Source organism: Pithys albifrons, chromosome 2 (genome assembly GCF_047495875.1).
Source record: "Pithys albifrons albifrons isolate INPA30051 chromosome 2, PitAlb_v1, whole genome shotgun sequence".
In the NCBI taxonomy this organism is placed as follows: Eukaryota; Metazoa; Chordata; class Aves; order Passeriformes; family Thamnophilidae; genus Pithys; species Pithys albifrons.
In genome coordinates, this window is record NC_092459.1 from 49,283,991 (window position 1) to 49,296,016 (window position 12,026).

General features: G+C 41.5%; 1 protein-coding gene across 3 annotated transcripts in view; it reads left to right on the forward strand.

The window, feature by feature from the left end:
- Window positions 1-4,060, forward strand: part of DCBLD1 (discoidin, CUB and LCCL domain containing 1) — a 47,632-nt gene extending 43,572 nt beyond the window's left edge. For all 3 annotated transcript variants that reach the window (XM_071548956.1, XM_071548957.1, XM_071548958.1), the window contains exon 15: window positions 1,689-4,060. In XM_071548956.1, the coding sequence (XP_071405057.1) occupies window positions 1,689-2,206 (518 nt within the window). In that variant the 3' untranslated portion in view covers window positions 2,207-4,060. The remainder of the gene's footprint in view (window positions 1-1,688) is intronic.
- The last annotated feature ends 7,966 nt before the right edge of the window (window positions 4,061-12,026 follow it).

Genomic DNA, 12,026 nt, shown 5'->3' on the forward strand with positions numbered 1-12,026 from the left:
ATGTCTTCAATGTGTTTGGCAGAGAAATGCATTTAAAAAACAAATGGATGGTTACTGTCATTCCATATGGTGCTACCCTTGGTATCTTTCAAAGACAGTTTCAATCCTTTATAGAAACTTCCAATATAAATATGCTGATATCTATGAAACAGTTTTCTGTCATGAAGGAAAGTTAATGAATAAAGATTGCTCACAAATGATGGTTATTTTGCTCCCTTGGCCATGTTTGGTTAGCCTGCTCTCTCCATCCTCCTCTCCTGCTGTGTTTGTGGGAAGTCTGAACTCAGCCTGGCCCAGGCACCTTCCCAGCCTTAGCATTTCACCTACAGTCTCCTGAAAAATAAGAAACATGAAATAAAAAATGTGAATACAACTCAGAAATGTGCCATTTAATAATTTAATTGCAGAGAGCACACAATTTGCATATAGGTTATCACGCTACATGGAATTCCCTCACTTCAAATGCCTGTCTGCCTGCCAGTTCCCAAAGGCAGCCAGGAGCAAGCTGAGATGCTGCATCCTGAGCAAGAGATTGCTGGGGATGGTAGCAGCGATGTGGAGGAGAGCTGCACCACTTACTTAGTGAAATATAACACCTTCACCCTACATGCTGAAGTCTGGGATATAGCCAGAAACTGCCAAAAAGATTCACAGGACATATGGGCTCGAATTCGACACTCATGTCAGATGAACCATGATGCCAGAACAGAAACTGAGCTAACTTCTTCACGCCTGCATGAAAACACCATGCTTTAGCAGTGTCATTTACTAGAACCGTTCAGGCCACCGTATGTATCCATAAGAGATGATCACCAGCACCAAAGCGAGAAAGTTAAAACATTGAATTTTCTCATAATAGTATTACTGGATTTTTAAAAAACCTTTTAGTTCAGATTTCTTTCTTACATGGCAGCCTGGCATCTGCCTTGACTAGAAGTGCAAACATGCACTTCTTGTGGCTGTATTTCCTCCATCTCACTCCTTGCTCCTGCTCAGGCCATTTGCCTGTCACCAGCTGTAGCCCTGTCATCCCCCTTGACCGGGGTGGCTGCCCAATTCCTCCAGCAGCACCAGTTCCCACTCCTCCTCCCACACTCATACTCCCTGGCATGCCTGCAGCCTTGCTGAGCTGGCTTCGCGCGTTTCACACTCCCATTGACTCTCTTGGCTGCCGTTTTGCCTAACTTCATCCTTCTTGTCAGTCAGCTATTGTGAGATGCCTTTTAAATAAAGCCGACTCATTAAGAATCCTCTGGGTATTTTAATTATTCCAAAAGTGGAACACTTGTTTTGCAAAACTTCTCACTTGAAATCTTCATGCAGTGTCCTTTGTCCAGTCTAGTGCTAATATTTTGTTGCCTTCACTCTTTTTTTAAGGGCTTTTAATTATACTCCAGAAATGTTAATTTATTTGGGTGCAGAAGTAGGGAAAGGGAGGGAGGGAATAGGAAAAGGGGTGGCAGATTGGAGCTCCTCTGTGAAAGAGCTTCTGCCATATTCTGCAGTGCTTTCTCTGAAGGAGGTTACAGGATCAGTGTTGACGAAAGGTTTCCTCACATCCCCAATAACCACACATTTGATACAATAACAAAGTAGTTTTTCAACATAAAATACATATCTATGCATAAGTATTATGTACATAAAATAACCATTCTGTGCCTCATTGAGCAGTTCATGCTTCCTTTTAGATTATCAGCAGCCTCTCATGATCGGGACTGGGACAGTAACACGTAAAGGATCTACTTTTCGACCCATGGACACCAAAGATGAGGGAAGAAGGGGCAGTTCTGAGTTTGAAAACCACTATCACTGCCCACACAGAGCCAACCGGCATGAATATGCTCTGCCCCTGACCAGCCAAGAGCCTGAATACGCCACCCCCATCATAGAGCGGCACATAACAAGAGAAAATAATTTCTCTTCTGAAAATGGCTACAACATTCCTGTCATCTCATCTCAGATACACTCCCTTACTGCCAGCAGCTTCTCCAGTTCATGTAAGACCGACACCAGGAATGGAGACTATCAGACACCCCAGAGTGTCATAAACTATGACAAACCCAAAGTTAATGGTGTTCTGACCTCCGTGAGCTACAGCACAGACTACCAGAAACCTCAGCAAAATGCCCTCGGGAGCGAGGGTTACTCAACACCCAGAGACTGCCTAAAACCCATAAGCCAGACAGCAATGACAGCACTCTTGTGATTTGCCGAGCAGGAGAGGCGTGGTGTGCAGGAACATCCCTGCACAGCTTTCTGAAGTGAAAACAGAGTTTGGAGGGACTCTGCTGTGGGAGGCAGAAGGCAAACAAGCCCTGTGTACATAATATTGCTGTCTTGCTGGGTTCTGACATCTGAAGAAAGCATATGCTGTTTATCACTGTTTATAGCAAGAGAGATGTTATCAGTGAAGACTGTATATCTTATTTTCTGTAACTGATCTCAGTGCTCCATTTGCAATATGTGCAATTTGTACATAGCTTTTATTTAAGGAGAATTTCTTAAGTTTCCTTTTCATCTGGGGGTTTGAAAGTATTGCAGAAATGCCTGTTTAAGGTAAAAAAGGCCTCCTTTTCTGTTTTTATTTTACCTGCTGCTGTACTGGCAGCTGCAAATGGTGTATCTTATGGTTGTGGTGATTCATCTCCTTTCCTATGAAAGCTGAAGATAGGGCATCACTGTAGTTCTTACTGGGAGGGTAAGAAGTGAAACTACTTGAAGTATAATGTGCACAAGAGAAGGCAGCTGAGCATCTAAATATTGTGCTCAAACTCAACGTCCCAGCTCCTTTTTTAGCAGCAATTCTCACATGCTTGAATTTGATCTAGCATAGGAGCTGAGCCTGTCTAACGTGCAATTCGTGTTAGAAATAGGTAGAAAGGCTGAAACTGGTTTTGGATTCAAGCCATGGTGATCACTCTAAAACAGAAAAAAGAAAAAGCAACCAAAAAACCAAACAACACATCCAACACCAGTTAATCTGGTTTCATTTTTTTTAATTTAGGAAGTGTGCATGGAACCAAAATGTGAATTTACAGCTAAGAATTAAATCCCATTCAAGCCCTAGCTGATCTTTTTGCTGCTAAACTATAAGGAAATTTTTTCCTTGGCACAAAGCAGCAAACTTCCTGAACTCTTTATTGCTCCACTAGGTATTTTTCTGTCTTACAAATCTAATGTAACATTTCTGTTTGAAATATTTCAACTAAGTAAAACACAGTGTGTGTATGGCTTACTGTTGCAGCTAAATTTGCAAGACAGCAGATCAGCACCATTGTTTGCAAATAGTTTTTCTTTTGCAGCTAATATACCCCTAAGTTCTGTTTTTGGACAAACTTGAAAAAGCGTGGGGGTGGGTGCAATGTACTGCACAGTAGCTGACTCCTTTCAGCGTTAGAGCAAAACAGCTTCTGGGAGCAACTGGGACCATCCGCTGCCTTTCTACCTCCAGTGCTTGGGGCATTTTTCTGCATTCAAAAGCTTGTCCTAAAATGTCAAGAAGCGATACACTTCTGTGAAGATAGAATGGTGCTATATTTAAAGCACAGGGTTGGGAGACGAGACCAGTAAAACCTGAGCTCTGAGAAAGTCCCTCTTTGAAGGCCCTTCATTTCCTTGTGTGTAAATGGGATAATTTGCAAGGGATGCAACGAAGATGAATCAGTCTGTTTGCAAAGTGCTTTCGCATCCCTAGGTGGAAAGTGCTGTCAGAGGACAGACTGGTGGCAGTGATACTACTCACGAATATTGCTAACTCCAGCCATACCCGAACTTAAGGCAAGCTCTGAGCGGGTTCTTTGCATAAGCATGTTTGTGGCCTCGAGTGGTGCCATTCCCCCACATGCTGCACCGTGCATGCGACTCCTGTGCAAAGAAGAAAGAGTCAAGGTAACCTCGTAGCCTTCCTGTGTTTCCTGTCATTACAGTTTCTGTGAAATGTCTAAAACACCTCAGGTCCTGAAGTGAAACAGCAGCAGCCTGTTTGTTAGACTGAGCTGGGCGGTGTTGTTTACCTTCTGTTGTTTACATGTCTGTGTAAATAAAGAACACTGGTATTTGTAAATCAGTCACACAGGCCTGTCACTTAACTCGGTGACTCGATCATCACTGCACACCCACTCTCATCACATATCCTGCAGGGTGAGAAAGAAGTGTTCCTTAAGGCCTGCAAAAGTGCCAGTTGTGCTGCTGCAATTCCCAGTCTCAGTGTGACAGGCTAAAAAAGGTTCTCTGGTGCCCCATTTAGCCCAGCTTTTCTGTCCATAAGCTCTAAAGAAGAAGCCACAAACAAACATCTGTGCCCAACCCCACTGGTGGATGCATATAATTGAGGAAAGGATGAGGATGCCCTCCTGATGAGCCTGAAACCAATCCTCCGCCCACACAACTAATTAGCCTGACTTGTCCCTGGACAAACAAGTGAGTAATCAAGCCTGCTCCCCACCTAATGAGGCAGCTAATAACACAGCAATACAAGGGAGTGGGCAGCAAATGACACTTAGCTTGTATTATAATGAACTTGTTGCATGGTTCTGCCACATGCTTGGTGCATCTGCAGCATGCTGCAAGTGTCAAAGGGTTCTTGGCAGCATATGCCCATTTCTGCTGTCATTCAAACACATCTTAATACAGCTGGTTTAGCCTAATGAAAAGCTGGCTCTCAATTTCCACCTTGCCTTCATTCCCACCTCCCCTGCCTCAGAAAAAAAACACTGTTAACATCTCCAGCCTCCCTTCACAGTGGCTTGGTGCCAGTAGGGATGGAGGCAACACAGCAGCTCTGTAATAATGCACAGCTCCTGGTCACTGCCATGGTGCTTCTTGGTTCATATCTGAGTGACTGATGAGGGTGGTTAACCTCAAAAGCCTCAGGCTGCTTTGCCTTGACCTGGGAAATTTTTAGTGACCCTAGCAGCAGATATGCAAGGGAACTTCTACCCATGTAGCCTCTCTATCCTAACTGGTAGAGATACAAAATCCTGTTACAGGAAGGAAAGGGGACTGCCTGAATCTTAGAAGTGCTAGTGCTCATCCCCATACTCATCGTCTGAGTGGCTTCTTACATACTGATACATCAAATTCCAGCTTGTCTACATCAGCCTGTTCTATCAAAACCCTATGCAAGGCAGCCTTATAAAACATCTCGTGTTTAAAAACCTTTGTTTCACAGTGAGGGTTAGTGTATGCACCAGTCTGGGACATTTCCACTCTTGGAAGAGCTGCTTTAGCTCTAGATCTCTCTCCGACATCTCTACAGATGGTATGAAAGCAGAGTTTGACCCTCTGGTCAATAGAGACTTTCAATAGCATTTTGGTACTAAAGTTTCCTGAGCAGGCAGTCCCAGTGGGCTGGAGCTGTAAAATCAAGCCAGAGTTCACGAGAAGGTTAAATATTAACTGCTTATGGCACTAAGGGCCTGCCTGTCCCATCGCAGTTGACAGCAAGTCTCTGACTCTGACAGGAACAGGGGCAGCACTGTAACTGCACGTCTGACCAAGGGAACTGAAGAAGGTACCTCTTGAGGCAAGAAAGTGTAGAAGATGGTGTCCACTACCTACAAATGAAATAAAAAACTGACAGCTTGGCATGTGTTTCCAACTGGTGCCTTATATTTAAAACACAAAAATACAAAAAACCAACTGCAATAAAGATTCTGAAAATACCACAGGAAAAACACAAATGTTCTTTGCTTGCACCCCTGACTGGGAAATAGATTGCAAATTCTTATTTCTTCTATCAAGTATTTTTCTAGTGCTCGATACAAAAGCTTTTTTTTCCTATCAAGTGTAATTCTAAAGAGTATTTATTTCTTTTAGTTGCTAATCAGATATTAAACTCTACCTTAGTACCTACCAGAATCTTTACTTCCAACAGGAAATAGATTAAAATTAGCCCTTGTAGGTTGGAACTATGATTTCCCAGCTCAGGGGATGTCCTACTTGCTCACTTACAGCATCAACTGCTCTCTTTTATGGTCTGTCTCTGCATCAAAAACTTGGCCTTACCTCCCTCTCCAGACACAGGATGGGTTCAACCAGCTCAATAGCCCACTGGCTACAGCAGTCTATATAGATGGGGAAAGGCAGGAAAAGAACCAAGGCCAATCTGCTCCCCCTGCATCTGATCAGGATTGTAAGCACTGAGTTAAAACAGCAGCCAGTCACAGCAGTGTCTCCAGCACCTGTGTGTAAATGACAGATCCCTGCCTCCTTATTTAAAAAAACCCATGAGGTTGGATTCCAACCATTAAAAGCAGCTTGTGAATCCCATAGCTGGTCTGCATAATTGGCATGGCTAAAACCTGGGAAGACTGAGCTTTTAATATAGACTTTCTTCAGATTTCTCCCACTGCCTGCCAGAGAACTGGCAGTTCTTCACTCTGTGGGCAGATTTTAGTGAAACCTTGTCTGAGGCCCAAAATATTCCCTACACAGGATGGGAATGTCAGGCTGTAGGTCCCATTACAGGAGCAAATGTCTAACTGCACTTACCTGTCTGATGAATCACTAACATTAAAACAAAAAGCAAAAAAAAGGAATTCTAAGAAAGGAGTCAGTGGTCTCACAGCAGTCTTGTGGGATCGGATACCCATTGAAAAGTAACCTTACATGAATCCATTTGTATTTTTCTGTTCACCCTCTGTCCAAAAACAGCTTAGCTTTGCTCAGTGAGTGAGTGTCTTGAGGGCTCCCCTATCCCGTAATCAGGCCAGACCCAAGAAATGACAAGGTTACGTTGTTGCATTCCTTTTTCCTTATTTTTCATAATAAAAATTCTGTACTGCCCTTTTCTTTCCAGTGTCAGGTATGATGTAAGCTTGGACTGACCTCCAACCTCCACTGCAATTAGTACAGTGTGAAAACAGAATTTACCATTTCATTTGAAACTCATCAGTGTTGATACCTACACTGAAAATTACGCTGTCATAGCTCTGTGGGGTTATCAAGACTAACAATGTTGCAATGCCTATGAATTACTGAAGACAGAATACATTACATGGAACATATTTAAAAGGAAGTTGCCACTTCTCCACAATCACCTTCAAACTTAAAATAGAAACCTGAGGGTTTCCATTTTTTTCAAGCCCCCCCTCCCTCCCACGTACAGTCCTAGAGTCCATAAAGGACATGCGAGGAGTCAGATAAAGTATTTCTAAACCAGATAAAGACAAGAGGGAAGACATCCTAAGTTGGAGAAAACTCATCCGTGATAAGGATGCCTCACATCTTTCTGTGCTATCTCATTGTATAGTCTGGACATGAGAATCTGGAGATTTTTTCATTAAAACTCCACCAATTTGTTTTGGCTTCACCTCATGTTAAGTGGCTGTTAAGTCCTGAAAAATATTTGCCATCTACAGTAGTCAAAGGTTATCCTGGACTGAGTTAATTCATTACTTACTCAGACACTTGCAACACAGCTACTGTGCTGCCATGTGACATCCAAGAGATTATCATCCTGTTTATTTTTATACAGCCACAAGCATAAAAATGAGAAATCCAGGGAGGAGACAACTTCAACAAGTTAAAGCACAGCATCATTTTTCAGCATAGCAAAGAATATTTCAACAAATGTGACATAGTAGTGTTACTAAGGCATTTGTGCCCTCAATAACCACCCTGAACTGACCTCAAGAATCCATGATTTTGACTAGACATAGAATTTTTAACAGACTTTACTGGAAAAGCTCCCTTAATGCATTAGTAATCTGCATTAACGGCTAACCCAAAGAGGGACAGTATCCCCGAATACCCAGCATTTCCTCCTATTAATTCTGGGCCACCCAAAAGAGTGAGAAAACTTATGAATATAACAAATCATTCAAAACCTGTAACATTCTCTCAGCCACAGCAGAAGACAACAGACAATAATAGACTTTAAAAACACATGTATGTTGCCTACCAGAAGGCAGGCAAAAAAGCAATGCCAAAATCCTAGGCTTAAAAGAAACACCAAGAACAATTTAATATGAACAATACAGAAACATACAGCAATGGTTGGTGCTTATCAGAAGTCATCTTCCATGAGGAATGGCAGATAGCAGAGAACATGGTGATGCTTGCCAGAAGAGAGGGGGAGAAAAGGCAGTAATTTACATTACCCACCACCCAGCCTCTTCTCTGAACTATTTAGCCCCTTGAGCATATACTAGAAACTTCTTTACAAACTTGTTTTGTGCATCTTAATTTCTCTGGCCCAGGAAAACACCCTTTCACAGATGGGCAAACTGAGATAGACAGATATGCTGCCACCTGTCCAGAGCTGTAGCAACAAATCAAACCCACCCAAAAATGTAAAGACCTCTGAAAACACCAATCACAAACCTGTGAAAAGTCCTGGGTCGGCAGGGAGAGAAGACAGGGGTGATAAAGACTAAGACGTGCTAGCAGACCTGACTTGAAGAGGCAGCTTTTCTTCACATCTATGGCTAAGCTTTTTATCCTTAAGTGACACCATCTGTTCTGACAGACAGTTTTATAAAATTTGAATGAGGTGACCTGGTTAAAGCATGCCTGTTATATGGAAATGCCAGTGTCATACGTGGATATGGAAAGGTTGTGGATGGCTCATGCAACTTCTCTTCCAAAGTGCTTTCAGCATCCCAAGTACAAGATTTTTTGATATCCCACAACACCAAGCAAGCCATGCTTTTGATACAATGCTGCAATAACTTTCCTACTATCTTACACAGGCCTGGCAAATGGTGTTCATAAAAGATATTCCTTTAAGGTAAGTATTTAATTTATATAGGTAACTTTTTAACATATGAAGTCACACTTCATCCTGCCCCGATTTATAGTATGATCACATTATTGTACAGGGACCAGCACTGAGAACATAAATATGTCTTAGAACATTTCACTGACAGATCTACTGATCACCTGGTTTAACTACAGCAAACAAGGTCTGGAGATTCCACTATCATTTGGTGGTCACTGGAAACCAACAGCAGTAAGGAAAATGTGATGATGGGTCAATGTGACCTGACCTTTCTCTTTTCTCCAACAAAGAGGCTTCTATCTTAAACTAGACTAGAGCAAAATGTAATCATCATCTCCTTTTTTTCCCACTTCTCACCACAATTTGACATGATTATGGCAGCCTCTGTTCCAGCAAGGATTCCAGGAATGTGACAAGGTTGGTTCCCTATCATGATTGAAAGGCACTAGCAAAGTGCAGGCAGGAGAGTTTACGAATCTACCTGATACCTCATTTCATGTTTTATCAGTACATTTGGTCCCTTCTTTTGGAAAGCCTTAACCCAACCACAAACAGAAATAAAAAATCTCAGTGCTTGGCTGTGAGCTTGTAAGAGAGCAAAGCGTGCATTTTTTTAAGTAATTGATGGGGATATTCAAGTATTTTTTAAGAAGTTGTGAATCCAGAGCTATATGAAATTATACATGTCTGTGTTTATGTGTGCTTGCACATATGCTACACTGATATAAAGAAAGGACAATTTTTAACTTTAAGATGTGTTACCTGCAAAGTACTTACTATGGATGTCAACTAGACCGGATGATTGTAATTTTAAGATAACATATTACTAGAAATAGTTCTAATGAATAAAGTTTTCTATTTTTTAGATTAAAAAAAACCCAACCAAACAAGCAAAAACAATGCCTCACAAAAAAACCCCTCAACAACCAACCCACAAAAGAACAGGTTCTGTTTCTCAAAGGCTCCTTAAATGCTGAAGATTTGAAGGAAGCTGCTGCCCCCTCTTGGCACTACATACAAATGCAAATACTTCACATTAACAATGAATATTCAGGTCACAAATTGCAATTACTAAGTAATATACAAGTTTGGGTGTGGAAAATAGCATAAAACTGAGACAACCTGAAGTACATTTGCCTGTTTAACCAGACCACTCAGGACAACCCCATTAACCTCCCAAGACGGAGGGGTCATAATACATATAATTGCCATGTCTAATTTTAAAACACAATTTAGTAATATACAACCTGAATTTAAAATAAAATTTAAATGAGCAAAATAGATCTCAAAAAAATTCTGCTGGCTTCCTGAATTGTCTTAGAACACTCTATATCTGTCATAAAGTAGGAGAACACCTAAACTGTCACACTGGCCAAAAAGGAAGATCAAACAAATGGGAAGGTGTGCAGTAGCACTCACTTGACAGGCACACAGAAATCCCCATTTATCAGGTCCTCCATTCCAAGCCCAGAGCTGCCACTCTCAGCACCTGAGTTATGTACCCATTGCAGTGTTTATATAAAAATAGCACCCATTGTGAATCCCTTCTCACAGAACCATAGATAACCATGTTACAAAATAAAACAAGAGCACCTGGTACATTACTGGACATAACCCAAAGGCTTGAGTTCTCTAAGAGAACTAGCATGGCCAACCTTCTTCCCCTACCTACCTTTAGCTGAAGAAGAGTCAACAGTGGCAAACTACAGGTTGTTCCAGCAGGGAGTGAAAAAGGACATCCTATTTCTTACTGGAAGAGAAAGCATTCAAGGCAAGGACATTTCCAGCAGTGAAAGCCCAGTGGACAAAATTGGCAACTATTCCAGTTTAGCTTCCATCCCCCTAAAGAAATTGATAACAGACATAAACACTTGGACAACAGCATGTAAAACAACATTAGAAAAAATATTTTCATGCCCATCTCATTGACAGAAGTAGTATCTGTGCCAATATTTAGACAGTTAATAGGTAAATTAAGATTTAATCAACAGGATCTACAGAGTTGTACAGATATATTTGAAGACTTGGCAGTTTTAACAGAACAGTTACCAGCTGTCTCCCAAGCACTCCTGACTTCCAGCACTACAGGCAATCAAAACATGTCTGTGAATGCCTGTACTTCACTTTACTTGTTTTTACATTTTTCTAACCTTCAGATTGAGACCCAGCTATTGTAAACCACGCAGCAGAGTGCTGATGGCCCCACAACTGATGGAGGCAAAGCTGGGGAGATTGCTCAGGCTGCAGTGCTTTTGCATTTCAAAAAGGAAATTTGAAGAAATAGAGCGTGCCAAACACTCACTGAGGGAATTCCAATAATTACCTCCTGTAGAAAGTTACCAAATAAAAACCCCAGCACAATTCAAAGCAGTTTTCCTGGAATCATTTTTAGGGATCAACAGATGGACTTCTAACATTCCTCATACAGGGGACTGAAAGACCACACTCCTGGCAGAGCTATCAAAACACTGGCAGCTCAAAAGACTTACCTTCTTACCATTGGGAAACACAAGTCTCAGCACACAAAGCAGAAGGCTGACAAAAATACACCAAATAATTAAACACTTTTTTATAGATTTTGGAAAATCTTCCCAAGTAACTTCACCTAAGAAGTGAAAATCCTTAAAAAATATCACTTGGCCTTTTTCAACCATTTGGCTTAGAAGCATTGCTCTGCACAGGAGCAGACATGAGGAGTATATATCAAAGCATGTCTGAAGCAGGGCTACACCAGGGGAACACAGCCAAGGCAAGGCTACTCTGAAGCACAGGAAGCAACAGCTGCCTCACTGAGAAAAGAAAATCCAAAAGAGTATTTCTCTTTCAAAAAGTTAGCACATTCTCCACTTCTCAGCTCCTGAGTTCCCTTCCAACTATGAAACTTCTAAAGAACTGGAAATGATCACATCATGTTGGAAAAGACACACTGGACAAGCTTGCAATATTTTTCAACTATTGTAATATAACTTCAATCTTGTAAAGGTAAGCTTGAAATATTTTAGCCAATTTTTTTCAGGTCACTGAGCTGAGGTTTTAACCAGCAAAACCAGACTTCTTACACATATCCTAAGTCAGGATGTGTTTCTCTTCTGTCACATGTGGATCTCTGGGAGGAAAATGTAGAGGACTATTCAGTGATCAGTCGCTGGGAGCAGCCTCTGAGATCCTTAAGTAGGGCACTGGGACACAAAGAAATTTTGAATGATCTTCCTTGAACCTAGGTGACATAAAAAAGTAATTTTCTTTCTCCTCTATTTTCATCTTCATTCATAGCTGCCTCTATTCCTCTCCGTGCTTTATGACA